This window comes from Gobio gobio (assembly GCF_949357685.1).
Source record: "Gobio gobio genome assembly, chromosome: 5".
Taxonomy (NCBI): domain Eukaryota; kingdom Metazoa; phylum Chordata; class Actinopteri; order Cypriniformes; family Gobionidae; genus Gobio; species Gobio gobio.
This window is the reverse complement of record NC_137101.1, coordinates 19,306,088-19,325,357: the sequence shown is the minus strand read 5'-3', so window position 1 is coordinate 19,325,357 and position 19,270 is coordinate 19,306,088. Positions and strand designations below refer to the sequence as shown.

Below are 19,270 nucleotides of genomic sequence, written 5' to 3'. Positions count from 1 at the left end.
GGAGGTGCTAGGCACCCTCAGGGATGAATGCTGCATCCCTTATCTGGATGACGTGCTCTGTTACGCGAGATCATTCGATGAACATGTGGAGGCCCTCCGCAAAGTGCTCCAGGCTCTTCAACAGCACGGAGTAAAACTGCGACCTGAGAAATGTGAGCTCTTCAGACAAGAAGTCAGGTATGTGGGGCGCCTTGTATCAGCTGACGGTGTCAAGATAGACCCACGTGACCTTGAGGCAGTCAAAACCTTGACAAGCAAGACACCACAGACAGTTGGTGAAGTAAGGAAGCTGACCGGCTTTTTGGGATATTATCGCTCCTACATCCAGGATTTTTCCAGAATCGCAAAGCCAATCTATGAGCTTCTCCAAACTAAGTCCGGGAAAACCACCAAACGGCCACAGCTGCCTTCCCGACAGCCTGTTGACTGGACCACTCAACATCAGGAAGCTTTAGAGCAACTGGTCACTCTCCTTATAACCCCACCCGTCTTAGCGTATCCTGATTTCAACCTACCGTTCACACTGCATACAGACGCCTCAGACCAGGGCCTGGGGGCTGTCCTCTATCAGCGCCAGAATGGAAAGCTGAGAGTCATTGGCTATGGTTCGAGGACTTTGACACCTGCCGAACGTAACTACCACCTGCACAGTGGAAAACTGGAGTTCCTCGCATTGAAATGGGCTGTGTGTGAAAAGTTCCGGGACTACCTGTATTATGCTCCCCATTTCACAGTGTACACGGACAACAACCCCCTGACCTATATCATGAGTACAGCAAAACTCAATGCTGTTGGACACCGGTGGGTGGGGGAACTCTCAGATTTCCAGTTCGACATCAGGTATAGGCCTGGAAAATCAAACGTGGATGCAGACACACTGTCTCGGCTTCCCTTGGACATGGAGAAATATGAGGTGGCGTGTACAGAGGAGTTCTCGGATGAGGCAGTGCATACTACATGGGATGGGAGTCAGGCAGCAGAACGGAAGGATGTGGCCTGGGTTGCTGCACTTAACATGTGTTCCCCGGATCCTCCACCACAACCTCATTATCACCTACCAGTTATCAGCCATGATGATCTTGTACAGGCTCAAAGAGAGGATCAAGCCATAGGCAAGGTTATTGAATTGAAGGAGTCAAACACCAAGCTAACAGATGACATACGCCAAACTCTAAGTGGAGCCACCCGAAAACTGTTGCATGAGTGGAGTAAGTTGCAACTTGAAGACGGCCTCCTTTACAGAAGGACAAACCAGCAAAAGCAGTTAGTCCTCCCTCAGAAACTCAGGCCGATTGCTCTGAAGTACCTACACAATGAGATGGGTCATGTAGGCACAGAAAGAGTGCTCCATCTTGCTCGTGAAAGATTTTACTGGCCCTTTATGGCTAAAGAAATTGAAGACTATGTCACCCGAAAATGTCCCTGTATCAGGTCTAAGAAACCCACGACCCACACGAGAGCTCCTATGGGCAGCATCACATCTAACTTCCCTTTAGAACTTGTGTGTATTGACTATTTGCATCTGGAAACCAGTTGTGGGGGATATGAATATATTCTAGTAGTACTTGATCACTTCACTAGATTTGCCCAGGCATATCCCACGAAGAACAAAAGCGGGAAAACAGCTGCTGAGCGCATCTTCAGTGATTTCATACCTCGGTTCGGATATCCATCCAAGCTACATCATGACCAGGGTCGTGAATTTGAGAACAAACTGTTCCAATCATTACAGCGGTTGTCAGGGGTTGGCCACTCGCGGACGTCGCCCTATCACCCACAAGGCAACCCAGCTGAGCGGTTGAACCGCACCATCCTCCAGATGTTAAGAACATTGACTGATAGTGAGAAACGACGGTGGAAGGATCACCTCCCGCACATTATACACGCATACAATTGCACCAGACATGAATCAACTGGCTACTCACCGTTTTTTCTCCTTTACGGCCGTCACCCGCATCTCCCCGTCGACCTGCTGTTTGGATTGGTTGGAGAAAGGGAACCATACTCACCTAGAGGATTTGCAGAAAAATGGGCTAAAAAGATGTCAGAAGCCTACCACATTGCTGGCGAGAATAGCAAAAAGTCCAGCGCAAGGGGAAAAGTGACATATGATAAGAAAGCAAGAGGGGTTGTACTGCAACCAGGGGACAGAGTTCTGGTCCGGAACCTCAGTGAACGTGGAGGGCCCGGAAAATTTAGGGCATACTGGGAGAAGACTATATACATAGTCAAATGTCAACTTGCTGAGAATCCAGTGTACGTTGTTTGCCCTGAAACGGGAGACAAACAGAAAAGCAGGACGCTGCACCGTAATCTCCTGTTGCTGGTGAACGACTTACCTATCGATGTCACTCCCCCTGACACCAGATCGATTTCTGAGAAGAAAACACATAACAGACAAAACCAAGAGAGGATGACAGACACTCAAAGACAAGCAGACACAAGTGATGACAGTGAAAATGATTCAGATGATGATTCTGGCTCGGGATACTGGTTAAGGAGACTAACCGAAACTATAGAGGGAAGACCTGTTACCTACCAGGAGCAACTCACCAGGTATCCAGAGATTCAGGGGTTGAAACCAGCACCTGTAAGGGGAGAAAGTCATACTGTACCTGAACACTTATCAAATCCGACTGAGAAGAGACACCAAGCAGATGAAAACCTACCTTTACCCACTGGTCCTGTGGAAGGGGAGGAAAACAATGGACACCAAGACTCTGATCAAGAAGCTCGCCCTTTGACCCCTCCTGTAGAGTACACTCAGTCAGACGTGAGACGGCCTGTTCGTGAGAAAAGGCCACGCCGTTTTCTCACATACGAGTCATTAGGTGAGCCATCAGTCCAGACGCACGCCACAGTTAACTCAGTGACCGGATACACAGCACCCTATATACCTGTCATAGAAGCATCTCAACACACTATACCTGCACACTCACACTTTCCATACATCCCGCCTTTTGGTATGCCATATTCACGCCCACTCCTTTACTCCCACACACCGTGCATGCCATACCCTTACCAAGCACCAGCCACATACATTTCACCTACCATGCTTGTTTGTTGAACAGTGATTTGAGAATCAAAGTTAAGAGTTAGAAAAGTTAAACTGTTTGGGAATGATTTTTGGAAATGTCGGGAGCCATTCTTCTCTGTCAGGGAGCGTGTGATGCCCACTAAAGTGTTATCACATTTGTGGTAGTTTTCTGTAATTTTATAATTAATATTTTAAATAATTGGTCAGGGGTAATGAACCTGTTTCCACCACCATTCTTTCACAAAATTATTTTATATATAGGGCAGGAGAAGTTGTGGAGTTCGCCAGCAGGGGGTAGAGTAGCGCTTATGGTGCTTCAGGGGAGCGTTACGTCAGTTTGGTCCGCTTTGCGGTTGCCCTCTTTCTGCTGAGCGAGATGAAAAACAGATGCTGAGTTTGCCCTGTCTCACTTATTTCTCCTGTTTCCAGGTTGGTGGGATAGTAAATTAAGCTAAATACCTGAAGTGGAATATGCTGACATGTCACTGAATGTTTAAATGTCCGCTAATAAGGCTGTTTTATGGATATGTGGACATATATGTAAATATGGCAGTAGCCGCATTTTCGCGCCGGTTAACGCCACCTGTTGCTGCCAAAGTCACGTCAGAGAGAGTTTTATTTTTAGCTCCTTGAACATTCTTGTAAAGTCTCGATACGTTTGAAATGTATGATGTTGATGTAAAATGTTATCAGCGAATATTAAAAACTGAGTTTGCATAATGGTTAAAAAGTAAGGTTAAATACAAATGTGATGTATTTTACAAAGTGGTTAAAAATAAGTTAAAATTCTGTCAGCTCATGCACTTTGGGGAAGAGGAAAAGAAATGACTTTAGCTGGAAATGGAAAATGCATTTGAGAACTATATGTAATTGTTAAATTAAGCCATGTTATATTTTGAGTTGGAAAGAGACAACTTACAGAGTAACATTGGTTATGACAATTGGTTATTGTCATTTTGATTTATGTAATCACCCAAAATGTATAATTCAGTATTTGCTGAAACCTGGGGAAAAAAAGGGACAACTTGTATTTTATTTTGAAGTTATGTTTGTTTCATAGTGAACATTGAGTGTTTGTATCAGAGGAGGATTTAAATGGTGAATGTCTAATAAATCCTCTCTGCCCTTTTTCTGCTGAGCGAGATGAAAAACAGATGCTGAGTTTGCCCTGTCTCACTTATTTCTCCTGTTTCCAGAGAGAGCATATAAGCTGTTTATGTGGTACCAGCCGGTACCTGTAACACTAGTATTAAGAACGAGATGTGCTTGATTTCACAACTTATAGCTTTGGTTATATACTAGTATATGAAACATGCTTTGCAAGACGTTAAAGACTATTTTAACACAATTTAAACAATACAAATCAAAACGTGATTTTGTAAGAATTGTAATCAGGCTCTGAACAGATTACCCATTAAAAGTTCTTTCAGTCAATAGAATCGCTCTGGGGTCCTAAGCGGATACTATTCCACAGTAGGACACGATTTCTCATGACACCGGCCCGCATGTGAGGTATGACGTGAAAACTGGCCCGACGCTCGGGCGTGAAAATTCAGAGCTTAATATTTATAGTGAAGGATAAGACCACTCTCTGCAGTTTCAGGAGAGGGGGGAATTATCAGCTTCTTTGAACCCAGTTACACTGTTCCATCGAATGCTACTCTGGATGTACGTATTATTTGGCTTTACTCTGTTACATGAATATTTAAATATAATGTCTTAATTATAATGTAGGCTATTGAGAGTTTACTTATGTACTGTAATTGTTGCATTAAGTTATGAATTAATAAACATTTCATGTCTTTTTCATTTATTTCTGTATGACTATTTCATTACTTTTAATTTACAGTAGCATGAACCACGAGTAGTCAAGTAACTCGAGTATTGTTTTGATAAGAAATCGACTAGCAGAAATCAGTAGTCGTGCAACCCCTCAACCAAATTTTGACATACAGATCTGTTTGACACTGCTCATCATGTCCATCATGTTATGATAAGGAGTTAACACACTGTTCTACAATGAACCATTAGGCATGTGATGATGCAGCCAAGAGCTCATGTGTGATGTGTGAAAAGTCACATGTGGTAAAGGCAAGCTGACCTCTGTGCATTCACACACCAGCCGCAGAGAGGATCCAGAGCAGCTCTGCAGTCTTTCAGAGAGCTGTATTTTGCACACTGAACCACAGAAACTCTTCTTAACTACATGAACAACGTGAGCAGAAAGAGACAAGTATGACGATTCAGTGTAACAAAAACAGAGTATCTGACATACTGCCAATGGTTTGCAAATTTCTAAACCTCACCTCTTTCCCCAGAGCAATGTAGATATGCTTGAAATCTACTGGATCAAAGTGCATTCTGGAAAGCATTGCTCGTTCTTCATCAGATTTGTACAGCACTATTGGACAGCCTGGTGTGAATTTCTCATCCAAAACCAACTAGAAATACAAACAGCATCATTATCCAAACTTAATTCAAATCAAATACATGTGTCTTCTTTGAAACAACGTTAATCTGAAGTTAAACCTGTCTGGTAGGTTTAATTTAAGCCTCAATTTAGTCCTGGAGTATCTCTAGTCTTCCTCCAGGAAATCAGTTTATTAAACTCTGGACTATAAGTACAGGACTATTTTAAACCATGACAGAGAAAGCAGATTTCTGTTAATCTGGTTTAAAGGGCCATTTTATTCAGGACTAGGCTTAATCTCTGTCCGGGAAACCGCCACAATGTGTTTATCTGTTACCAAATTTATCAAGGTGTTATCAAGTTACTATTGTAGAGATTAGTGTTGCTATCAGCTAAATGCTGCTAAAGACATTTCATTATGGAATATGTGAATGGCCAAATCCACAGAAATAATATATTTTTTCTCTCTCAACAGTAAGTTTGGGTAAGAAACCACTTGTTGTGTTTGCAGTAGTTATAGGCCTATCATATTAATGTCATGACAATTTTTCCTCCTCTAGAGTTCATTTTCATGACCACGTGAATAAAGCCCCACAAACACACAGGCCAGGATTGCAATAACAAGAAACTTGTTTACTTACTTACAGCCTTATTCTATCTACAGAGGAGGGTAGGTCAAAACTTTGTTAAAAGTAAGATATGAGGCAGACCTTTATCAGTTGACCATCACTGGTTCCTATGAACAGCCCAATCCAGGATCCACTTCTAACTGCTGCCACTGATGACATTGAGCTGGACTTGAACACCACAGAGAGCGGCTGAAGGTTACTACCAGTCTGCAACACAAAAATACAATTATAACTTTAGTGAATAGTGAAATTAGGTTTTGTCATGCAGCATATTATAGGCTACTGTATGTACTACAATTATTATATATAGCTAACTCAAATCAATAAAATACTTAACATTTGTAAAAAAAACATGTATATTGAGCACATGAATGCTGATTTTCCAACCTCAGAATCACATTTTTCACCAGAAGCGCAGAAACCCTTCACTTTGCCTTGAACTGTACTGATGTTGTACAGAGCCAGCGCGGTGTTCTCTGGATCCTGCTGGTCCTGCGCACTGAACACACCTGCCCAAATAACGGCACTGACTGAGGGAATAACGGTGGAGGCGACGAGCACTGGACGAGCTTTATCACTGCAGCACTGTATCGTCGCAGCCTGTAGGGATTTGAAGATGCCTGTCTTTTTTCTTTTAGAGTTGTCCATCCACAGGAGGTGCACTTTCCTCTCAGAGTTAGTCTTTGCATTGACAAATAAGTACAACTCTGAGGGAGAAACTCTCTGGAATCCATCAATAAACTCCACATCTCTCGCGGTGCTCTGGATGGAGGAGGTTGGTCCGTCCTCTATGGTAGAGAAAATCCCTCCAACTTGAGACTGTAAAGTGTTCCACAAGTTAACAACAGGATACGGAGAGTTTCCATCATCGTCCTTTTTCCCAACCAAAATGTACCTACTGGTGCTTGTACCTGTTATGAACGCAACAGATTTCTCATTCTGTCTCAGTCCTACCGATAAATAACTTTCATAGTAAATACTGTTTGTAATGTCATTGAGGTCAAGAACTTCACAGTATCCATCTGTAAAGGTCCCACAGGTTATCAGGGTGTCGTTGTCGTCAAAAGGCACCAGAATGTTGACTGTATTTTGATGAGTGGCATTAGTGATGTCCTTCCTCTTCTCCTCAGAAAGATCGAGTCTCATCTGATGAAGTCTCTGGTCAGTAAGAACGAACAACTTACTTTTACCAACTACAAAGTCCTTGACATCTCCATCAAAGTTCACCACATCATCGCAAATGCAATGTTTCAAAAGTACAAGTATTCCAAGTAAGTATCCTCTCATCTTAAATATCTGAATGAGCAGTTGGACAGGCCTTCTGTTGTGAGATCTAGTCACAGTGATCAACTGCGCTCAGATGCGTCCGCTGGTGAAGTGAGTGGAAGTGAAAGAAGTGCTGTGAGAGGAGGGCTGGGGTCTAAATGCTACAGAGAAATTGTAGCCTACTTTCTGAAACGTTTATTAACTCTCCAAAAAGTACTTGAGTGAAAAAAACTATCTGCTTTCATTTGTATACCAAAGCATAAAGTTAAAAAGTAGAATAGACCTAAATGCTTTAGAAATTGTAAGATGACATCAAGAGGAATGTTTTTTCCCCCTACAGAGTTTGTAAAACAACTTGTTTAATATTCATATTAGTGTTATGACACCTAAGGCTCTTGAAAATAAATATAATAGGCCTACAAATATCGTACTGGACACAAATATCACACACTTCACAGATGATAGAAAAAGCAGGCCTACATTTGTAGCCTTCAGTATATATGCAAGAAAGTGGGCTATATAGCCTATAGATGATGACTAGTTTTAGGACATACTACAACTTCTTTAAATTGAAAATCATTATAATTTAACTCATCAGTTCATGCAACACAGTCTGGCATTATAATGATGATGTCAATAATAACAAAAACAGATCAAATCAATTTTAGTTTTTGTGTTATTCAATTTAAATATATGTATTTGTCAATGGATTTTATTCAAAGCGATTAGTTAAATTGCTTAAAACACACTTACTCAGTTCAAGTTTCCTCTGGGAATGGGTCGATATTATGTTAGGGTTGCTATAGTGCTATGTTTGAGCTAAAGAATGTTTTTGGCAATCGTTCCTCCTCATTTTCAAGTTTAAATTTATCAGAGGCACTGATAAAATAGCACGGGCAGTTGTGGTGTATAGGCCTATGTTGTATTTTCTCAGCTGAACTAAGCTGATATTTGCACACTTTTGTATGTGTTATTGAATGAAAAGTTAGGAAATATAATGGCACTACTATGAAATATTACAATTATAATCACAGCCGCCACTGCATTCAATGTTTGTTAAATGTGGAATCTCCATAGTAAACAACATGGACATGTGATGATGACACATATCGAACAATTCAGATCTGTGTTTAGAAGACCTTTTAAGGTATATATCATGTTAGACATATATAGACATAAAGTATGTTATATTATATTATATTTTATAGTATAACTGTACTGTGTGCTCTGAAATGTGTGCTGGTGACTTGCAGAACTAAAAGCATGTTAGTGTAAGTTAATGTGTGCTTGTTCATTTAAATCAGACCAGAATCTTTTTAATGGGTTTTATATGTTTATATTAAGTACGAGTTGTAAAGCAGTAGGCCTATACTGATAACATACATCAGATTAATAACATTTTGTGGGTGTTCGATGAAAAAGATAAAATGAAAGCATTCTCCTACAAAATAACTGAACTGCAGTACTAAATATGAGACCAGTCCTCTGCAGTAACTTTAAATTGATTGCTTTGTGATTAATAAATGAGTATATAGCGCCACCTGCTGTTCAGTCTCAGGATTTCTCTCACAGAAGTTGTTGAACAGTCAAAGCATATGCCAAAACATAATTGTATTATGTACAATATATATAAAGAAGAATATAAAATAAAATGAACAAACTACATAAATGTATAAAATTCCATAGAAATACACAGACATAAAAAGTATACGAGTCTCTAGTCTTAGGAATAGAAAATAATGATGGGGTTCTTTTGAGAATTTCTTTGCTCTTTCATACTTGGCCAGGCGTGTTCTGTGGCCTGAGGCAGAACAAATCCTTTTTATTTCCCATCCCGAGAACATAATTCCCAATCGTGATCTGAAATGAAAATGAGAGCAATGTCTTTTCATCTCATAAAGTTGAGTGAGATTTACATTGAACTTAACACAGCTGTGTTTGCAGCTAAAGTTAAATTATGAACTTCCATGTCTATAGATTTAGCAAAGAATTGAAAATATCAAGAACATACGTACAGTTATTGAGTCCACTGCTGTGACGGCTCTTGATTCTCCTTTAATCTTACAGATAATGGCATTGTACTCAAGCATCTCCAAAACACACTGATACTGCCGATCTCCCTGATAACCCATCACGTTCACCTCACTCATACTCAAATTCAATGCATCTGCCTTTTTCTGAGAAACAGATCCATAAGATTCATTTGTGTTAATTCAAATTCTAAAGAGTAGATCTTGCTCAGTTTAATCATTCTTTACCTGAATGTTCACCAGTAGATAGTTGGCCACCTGGAAGGTGGTAAATACAGTGAATTCTGGATCAGGTTTGTAGGATAAATAATACCCACAATCCACAGTGGAGTTTCCAACTTTCATTAACAAGCTAAACAGACCACTGCCATCATAACGGGGGGAGTGAAACCACACGTCCTGAGAAAAGAGAGACAATGAAGATATGACTGTAATATGACTTTTATTAAATGTTTGTTCCTTGATCCTTTGACATAAGAGTTTTTACATACTAATACATACATACAAGAGTTTGTCATACTACAAGTTTCTGATCTCAGAAATTCACTAGGAAATTCGCATTTGCTGATTTTCGACTTCCTCCTCAATGTGACGTCACACTGTTAATATTTGTTAATATTTGTAAGTGAACCTCAAGGAACACATTTATATAATATAAAATGCATGTTGTCACCATTTAAAAAAATCTATTGCATATTTAGAGTCACTAAAGTTAATTTAACAATTTTATGAGCAGATAAATGACAAATTCTTCCAAATAAGACCTCATGCACTACATGTGTGAATCTGGGCTGTTTGAAAACTCACTGAAGGTATAAATAACTGAGCTCTGTATCAGATAAAGTGCTGTGTGTTACTGCAGGAGTACTAAACACACGTCTTACCCCTGAGCTTCTGCTGTATTGTGTTTGAAGCTCTTTATTAAAGGGACGGACAATAACTGATTCCACAGTTTCCATATTGCTCCCCTGAACATGAATCTTCCTTCCGCCACTGAATGAAGACATTAAAACCAATTCCAGTTAATAATACATAAGAAACAATATTAAAGTAGAGTATTAACATTTTAATTCCACCCACTAACTTTCCTGCATGTAACTTTCACATACACAAACAGGAAACTGTCAGGAAGCAGTTTGCTCTTACTAAACTAAAGACTAGTCTCGTGACACACGAGTCAGTAAACCACAGCTCTCAGAACTAACATTAAGACAAAACATGCAGGAAATGACCCGACCCTCACTTCTGCTTTTATTTCTTGATGTCTTTATGAGTGTTTTTTCATCTGTACATTGCAAATCTTATTTTCCCACATTAACATCATTCTTGCAAATTCTGTGACTAAAATGGGCTGTATGACATTAGATTAACTAATTAAAATGTGCTGTTTTCATCTTAAGGCACTGTTGGGATAGGGGAGCTGATCTGCCAGTGGTCTGAAATGCTCTAACCTGCTCCAGGAGACTGTGGGATGTATTCCTGTACAGCTGGGCTGGGAACTGTAAGTGATGATGCTGTTACCGTGACAACGGTCGTCAGGAGTAACAACACACACTTTCACTGTTCCTTTAGTTCCACTGGGGGGAATGTGGAACCTTAAAGTGTCACTGGAGCGATTAAACACTGGAGCTCTGAAGGGAAACATTCATGCCAGGATATACAGTATCATTTATCACAATCTATGCACATTCGGCGAAATACTAAATTCAAACACACAGAGTCTCACTCTTTAGGAATACAGTCCAGTTCCCCTTGAAAATGGATTTTAGTGACAGATTCCAGGTTTCTTCCTCTTAGTAAAATGTTGTTTCTGCCATGGAAAGAAACTTTGTTGGGCTCTAGAGAGAGAATCTCTGGCTTCTACAGGACACAAAGGGTTGCACATAGAAAAAGAAAGGCCATAAAGGAGAAGAAAAAAATCCATGTCCACTCAATATGACCACAGCAGGTTTAATGAACAGCAGAGGTTAAAAGTAACTTTTATAATAAAAATGATATTATTAGATAACTATAAAATATAACTGTTTACATAATTTAAAAAACATGATGATTGTGACCAATTGTTTTTTGCTGATATGATGTACAAGAAAACAAGTAAAAAACCCCCTCTAACTCTAATATATATTCATTTGAAATAGGAACATACTGAAAAAACAACATCCCTATTCTGTGATGTTTAACACATAATCAGTAACACTTACTCTGTAGTCCATGTCAGAGAATAGATCTTTACATTCATCCTAAAAAGTAGAGAAAAGAGAATTTACTTTCCAAGTTTTCTTTAGACAATGCAATGATATTTCAGCTATCAACAATGAATTAATATAAGCTTGAATCTTTATAAAAGTTACAGTAAAGCTTTAGATTACAGCCCGAAAAGTATGAATCTGCGGGTTGTAAATTAAAGTGGTGTTTGTTACCCTTTTTGTTGAATATAAAAAGGACGCTGGACAAGAGGTTTATGCACGCAACTCACTTTACTTTCAGAAAACCAGAATGAACTATTTCAGACCAAAACAGCTGCATACTACACATGCAGCAAGGCATCACCAAACGAGATTCATCCGTCCCGAACGGACATAACAATCTTGTTTAATGTAGTTACAGGGTAAGTGTGAATCTACAGGCTGTAAATTAAAGTGGTGTTTGTTCTATGTCTCTAGCTATTCTGTATTATATATTAAAAGAAAATACAAAACACCCGGAAAGGTCCTTGCGTTTACTCATTTTTTACCCTCATGCCATCCAAGATGTATACAACTTTCTTTCTTCAGATGAACACAGAAAAATAAATAATCTAAAGAAAACTAATTTGGGTTCCTAAAAGTTGAAGCATTAAATAACACGTACAGCAATAACTACAGTAATCCATACGACCCCAATGGATGAATCAATGTATTCTGAAGTGAAACTATAAGTGTTTGTACGAAAAATAACAATATTTTAAATTGACTTTCGCTTCCGACCAACAGTCATCTGTACACGCATGAGAGAGTTAAGTTCACGCGTGTAATTTGAAGCGCGATGTAAGCGCGCCGAGAAATTACATTTTTATTTAATATATATATATATTTTAGAAGTAATGCTCACAACAGTATAAAAACAATAACATAATATATGATAATAGCAATGAGAAACAAACAAGACTAGAAGACAGAGATGCCAGTTCTTATAGAACGTCATAATAGCTAGACGCTTCTTTACTCTTCAGATTAGATTTACTTTAAGATTAGTAAATTATTAGTAAATTATGAGAGCATTTCTGGGTCTCTTTTAAAAAAAAATTGTACTACAGAATATCAAAAGACATGGGACTCCTCTTAAGATTCATCAGTGGAAATAATGAAAAATAAGAAGAGGAACAAGAGGAGGAGAAACCAAGAGAAACAAAAAAGGGCAAAATGTGTCTCTTTCTGTCAGGACGTTATTAATTTTAAATGAAAAGTTTATTTTAAAAAATGAATAAATGAATAAGAAGACAATAAATTTGTTTTGAAAGTTGTTTTTCAAATACATGTTTCTGAGTGATGTCAGATTTTGCACATGTTTTGTATTGTGCTTACCCTGTAACTACATGAAACAAGAGGGGAACAAACACCACTTTAATTTACAGCTTGTAGATTCACACTTACCCCATAACTACACGGATAATTACCCTTTAATTTAAAAATACTTACAGTATAAATTTGGTCATTTGATAGTTCCCATTTATTCCCCAAATATTTTATATGGTTCCCTTATAGCTACACGTACTTACTTTATAGTTACACTATAATTACCTAAATTTACACTGTAAATTCGCTTTACTTGCGCAGTACTTTCCGGGCTGTAATCTAAAGCGTTACCAAAGGTTACACTATTTCCCAATACGCATTTACAGTAAAGAAGCATTGGATTGAATTCATTATGTCTCACCTGTATGTGTAACTGTTGCCCAGGTCCATGTGTCCAATCACAACGCTGAGAGGAACGGGACCACTGACACCCAGATGAGATACACTGCACACACCTTAATAAATGCATGTATATGATGTGTTAATATCTGTTATAATTTCTGCACTATGACATTTTTCACACTGCATTTCATTTTCTCACTGTGTATAAGAAGCTTTTGGTGAATTATCTGTGATACTGGAGCAGTTCCTCAGCGTCAGCATCTCTGTGATCTTCTGATCCTCAACAGTAACTGTAGCAGAGACTTTTAAACCTGAACAGTTTATTAACAAATGTTTATGATTATATATTCTAAATACATAAATGTGCTGTATAAGAATAGCACATACAAAACTTAACTGAAAGAAAACCAACCTTTATTAGACAGCAGCTCATCAGGAAATCTACAGGAGCATTTTGGGAAAACTGCAGCCGGATCAGACCCGTCACACAGATTCACACTTCCTGTGGTGAAGGAACATGAGAAGGCGGGATTCCCTGTGCTCTCCAGACTTAAGGCAATATGTAATGTAATCTATGAGGAGAGGATAATGGTTGGTAAAAAACAGTCTTGTAAATAAATTCTAAACAATAATAAGCAAATACATTTAGATAACAATGTCTACCTTTCTAGAAGATTTCTCTGTCATCTGAAAAGAAAGCAGCTGCGTCTGAAGAGAGTCTTTTGGAATGGACACCCATGAAGTATTTAAGCATTCATCTTGAGTAGAACATCTAGATAAAAAGCAGCATCAAGGGCTTGCATAGAGTAGTCGAGAGATCCACTACTTCAACCACTAGTCGGCGCTGTCGGGAACAATCGACTACTCGAGCGTGCATTAAATTAATTCAAAATAGCGAACGTCACCAACAGACACAAAGTAATTCATCAAGGATGACAAAAATATCGTAATTTGCCAACTCTGGAAGAATACTTTAAAGTACAACAGAAGTACGACAGCTCTGCTCAACCATCTAAGATTGAAACATCCAACAACAAAGGCAAATGCTAGTGAGACGCACACCACGAAGCAAACGAGCATTGGTGAATTCCGTAAACGCCGGATTACAGAGAGACAGGTAATAACAGGTGGACAATAACTTGTGGATTTCATAGTAAAGCCCTACACGGGCCAGAGACGCTCAGGCCCGTGTAACAACCATCAGTTTAATGACAATTATTTGCATTCAATTATCAGAATTATATTCGTATAGGCTGATATGTAAAGAAACAGTGGTGGCTACAATCGGAATGAACTGTCAATAGTGATATTGTATAGCTAAGAGTGGTCCAGACCAACCTTAGTATGACTTACAGAAGGTATTCTTAACAAAGAACGTGTACTAACGTTAAGATACACCTTAAGGTATAACTTAAGAATGACGTAGAGTTAAGAAGGTTTCAGGAAATCCAGCCCATAAACAGGTCCGAAGCCCAGTGTCATGAGAAATAAGGCTTGTTTGAGATGCGCCTCGCCTCGCCTGAAATTCAGCCGAGACTAGGCGGCTGCAGTGAGGGGAGGAGTGAAAAAAGTGCAGGCAAGCCGGACAGTTCTCTCTTCTCGTAGTGGATCAGACACCTGCGAGATCAAAGGCGGATATCGCGGGATTCACACTCGTGCGCTTTGTTGCTGATAAACTGGATGTAATTTACGTTCTGTTACTTTTATATGAAAATAAAATATTATGAACAAGACACCCAAAGTTTTTGTTATTTATTTCCATTCGAAAGACGTGTTTATCAATAATTTTTACTTTAATTAGGCCTACATAGGCCTACATGTTTTTATATATATATATTTTGTTATAAATATGACAACAATCACATAACCCACAGAGAGATCGCCTTTGTTAGAGAGTTTGGGAATATTCACACATAAAAACATGATATCAGAGTTTTAAAATCAAACATTTAAAAAAAGAACCATACATCACGGTTGTTTAAACCAATAAGCATTAAGCTGTGTCGTCAGCAAGTCGTTTCCCATCATGCTTTTGCTCCGCGCAGTCGGTGGAGAGCAACTGCGCTCGACTGCAAAATCCGACACATCCGCCTTTCGCTCGCGAGAGTTTTTTGACATACGTCGGCATGACATCAGAGCAAGGCGGACCGCCCTCGGACACTTTTCTAACCGGCATGCATCTCGCGCTGATCACCGGTGATCGGTTCTGCGCAGATTTCGCTCATCTCAAACAAGCCTAATCTTTTACTGTCTATGGTATAAACTAAGCTAATCGGGTAGCTGTATGCTATGCTAGTGTGATGCCCACTAAAGTGTTATCACATTTGTGGTAGTTTTCTGTAATTTTATAATTAATATTTTAAATAATTGGTCAGGGGTAATGAACCTGTTTCCACCACCATTCTTTCACAAAATTATTTTATATATAGGGCAGGAGAAATTGTGGAGTTCGCCAGCAGGGGGTAGAGTAGCGCTTATGGTGCTTCAGGGGAGCGTTACGTCAGTTTGGTCCGCTTTGCGGTTGCCCTCTTTCTGCTGAGCGAGATGAAAAACAGATGCTGAGTTTGCCCTGTCTCACTTATTTCTCCTGTTTCCAGGTTGGTGGGATAGTAAATTAAGCTAAATACCTGAAGTGGAATATGCTGACATGTCACTGAATGTTTAAATGTCCGCTAATAAGGCTGTTTTATGGATATGTGGACATATATGTAAATATGGCAGTAGCCGCATTTTCGCGCCGGTTAACGCCACCTGTTGCTGCCAAAGTCACGTCAGAGAGAGTTTTATTTTTAGCTCCTTGAACATTCTTGTAAAGTCTCGATACGTTTGAAATGTATGATGTTGATGTAAAATGTTATCAGCGAATATTAAAAACTGAGTTTGCATAATGGTTAAAAAGTAAGGTTAAATACAAATGTGATGTATTTTACAAAGTGGTTAAAAATAAGTTAAAATTCTGTCAGCTCATGCACTTTGGGGAAGAGGAAAAGAAATGACTTTAGCTGGAAATGGAAAATGCATTTGAGAACTATATGTAATTGTTAAATTAAGCCATGTTATATTTTGAGTTGGAAAGAGACAACTTACAGAGTAACATTGGTTATGACAATTGGTTATTGTCATTTTGATTTATGTAATCACCCAAAATGTATAATTCAGTATTTGCTGAAACCTGGGGAAAAAAAGGGACAACTTGTATTTTATTTTGAAGTTATGTTTGTTTCATAGTGAACATTGAGTGTTTGTATCAGAGGAGGGTTTAAATGGTGAATGTCTAATAAATCCTCTCTGCCCTTTTTCTGCTGAGCGAGATGAAAAACAGATGCTGAGTTTGCCCTGTCTCACTTATTTCTCCTGTTTCCAGAGAGAGCATATAAGCTGTTTATGTGGTACCAGCCGGTACCTGTAACACTAGCATTAAGAACGAGATGTGCTTGATTTCACAACTTATAGCTTTGGTTATATACTAGTATATGAAACATGCTTTGCAAGACGTTAAAGACTATTTTAACACAATTTAAACAATACAAATCAAAACGTGATTTTGTAAGAATTGTAATCACCTAAGCGGATACTATTCCACAGTAGGACACGATTTCTCATGACACCGGCCCGCATGTGAGGTATGACGTGAAAACTGGCCCGACGCTTGGGCGTGAAAATTCAGAGCTTAATATTTATAGTGAAGGATAAGACCACTCTCTGCAGTTTCAGGAGAGGGGGGAATTATCAGCTTCTTTGAACCCAGTTACACCGTTCCATCGAATGCTACTCTGGATGTACGTATTATTTGGCTTTACTCTGTTACATGAATATTTAAATATAATGTCTTAATTATAATGTAGGCTATTGAGAGTTTACTTATGTACTGTAATTGTTGCATTAAGTTATGAATTAATAAACATTTCATGTCTTTTTCATTTATTTCTGTATGACTATTTCATTACTTTTAATTTACAGTAGCATGAACCACGAGTAGTCAAGTAACTCGAGTATTGTTTTGATAAGAAATCGACTAGCAGAAATCAGTAGTCGTGCAACCCCTCAACCAAATTTTGACATACAGATCTGTTTGACACTGCTCATCATGTCCATCATGTTATGATAAGGAGTTAACACACTGTTCTACAATGAACCATTAGGCATGTGATGATGCAGCCAAGAGCTCATGTGTGATGTGTGAAAAGTCACATGTGATAATGGCAAGCTGACCTCTGTGCATTCACACACCAGCCGCAGAGAGGATCCAGAGCAGCTCTGCAGTCTTTCAGAGAGCTGTATTTTGCACACTGAACCACAGACACTCTTCTTAACTACATGAACAACGTGAGCAGAAAGAGACAAGTATGGCGATTCAGTGTAACAAAAACAGAGTATCTGACATACTGCCAATGGTTTGCAAATTTCTAAACCTCACCTCTTTCCTTAAAGCAATGTAGATATGCTTGAAATCTACTGGATCAAAGTGCATTCTGGAAAGCATTGCTCGTTCTTCATCAGATTTGTACAGCACTATTGGACAGCCTGGTGTGAATTTTTCATCCAAAACCAACTAGAAAAACAAACAGAAATACAAATCATAAATTGTGATTAGTGTTTCAAATGCAGAGGCAAACAGCAGATTAAATGGAGGCCAGGAATTTACAAATGAAAATTATAGAGAGGTGAGGCAGACCTTTATCAGTTGACCATCACTGATTCCTATGAACAGCACAATCCAGGATCCACTTCTAACTGCTGCCACTGATGACATTGAGCTGGACTTGAACACCACAGAGAGCGGCTGAAGGTTACTACCAGTCTGCAACACAAAAATACAATTATGACTTTAGTGAATAGTGAAATTAGATCGTGTCATTCAACGTAGCCTATTAGCTAGCTATCTATTCTACTACAATTATCATGCTCAAATCAATAGAAGTAGGCAACTTAATATTTGTAAAAAAAACAACAACAAAAAATCAATATGTTTATTGATCACATGAATGCTGATTTTCCAACCTCAGAATCGCATTTTTCACCAGAAGCGCAGAAACCCTTCACTTTGCCTTGAACTGTACTGATGTCGTACAGAGCCAGCGCGGTGTTCTCTGGATCCTGCTGGTCCTGCGCACTGAACACACCTGCCCAAATAACGGCACTGACTGAGGGAATAACGGTGGAGGCGACGAGCACTGGGCGAGCTTTATCACTGCAGCACTGTATCGTCGCAGTCTGTAGGGATTTGAAGATGTCTGTCTTTTTATCTTTAGAGCTGTCCATCCACAGGACGTGCACTTTCCTCTCCGAGTCAGTCTTTGCGTTGACAAATAAGTACAACTCTGAGGGAGAAACTCTCTGGAATCCATCAATAAACTCCACATCTCTAGTGGTGCTCTGTATGAAGGGGGTTGATGTTTCATCCATGTTAGAGAAAATCCCACCCTTTTGAGACTGTAAAGTGTTCCACAAGTTAACAACAGGATACGGAGGGTTTCCATCATCGTCCTTTTTCCCAACCAAAATGTACCTACTGGTGCTTGTACCTGTTATGAACGCAATAGATTTCTCATTCTGTCTCGGTCCTACCGGTAAACCACTTTCATAGTAAATACTGTTTGTAATGTCATTGAGGTCAAGAACTTCACAATATCCATCTGTAAAGGTCCCACAGGTTATCAGGGTGTCGTTGTCGTCAAAAGGCACCAGAATGTTGACTGTATTTTGATGAGTTGCATTAGTGATGTCCTTCCTCTTCTCCTCAGAAAGATCGAGTCTCATCTGATGAAGTCTCTGGTCAGTAAGAACGAACAACTTACTTTTACCAACTACAAAGTCCTTGATGTCTCCATCAAAGTTCACCACATCATCGCAAATGCAATGTTTCAAAAGTACAAGTATTCCAAGTAAGTATCCTCTCATCTTAAATATCTGAATGAGCAGTTGGACAGGCCTTCTGTTGTGAGATCTAGTCACAGTGATCAACTGCGCTCAGATGCGTCCGCTGGTGAAGTGAGTGGAAG

General features: G+C 39.2%; 2 protein-coding genes across 2 annotated transcripts in view; both read right to left on the bottom strand.

Annotated features, from left to right (window-relative positions):
* The window catches only part of LOC307126956 (plexin-C1-like), a 20,242-nt gene extending 11,573 nt beyond the window's left edge, over window positions 1-8,669 (bottom strand). Inside the window, 4 exon segments of the mRNA XM_079817847.1 lie at window positions 5,139-5,239; window positions 5,344-5,478; window positions 6,158-6,283; window positions 6,464-8,669. Of these exon segments, the coding sequence (XP_079673973.1) occupies window positions 5,139-5,239; window positions 5,344-5,478; window positions 6,158-6,283; window positions 6,464-7,363 (1,262 nt within the window). The 5' untranslated portion in view covers window positions 7,364-8,669.
* Window positions 8,661-19,270, bottom strand: LOC307126953 (plexin-C1-like). Its single transcript, XM_079817843.1, has 15 exons — window positions 18,270-19,270; window positions 17,944-18,069; window positions 17,686-17,820; window positions 17,481-17,581; window positions 13,932-14,040; window positions 13,681-13,840; window positions 13,468-13,579; window positions 13,288-13,381; window positions 11,574-11,612; window positions 11,099-11,232; window positions 10,824-11,003; window positions 10,257-10,365; window positions 9,601-9,771; window positions 9,358-9,519; window positions 8,661-9,202 (listed from the first exon to the last, which is right to left on the bottom strand). Exons 1-15 carry the CDS (start codon window positions 19,167-19,169, stop codon window positions 9,116-9,118), a joined length of 2,619 nt encoding a protein of 872 aa, XP_079673969.1. The 5' UTR covers window positions 19,170-19,270; the 3' UTR covers window positions 8,661-9,115.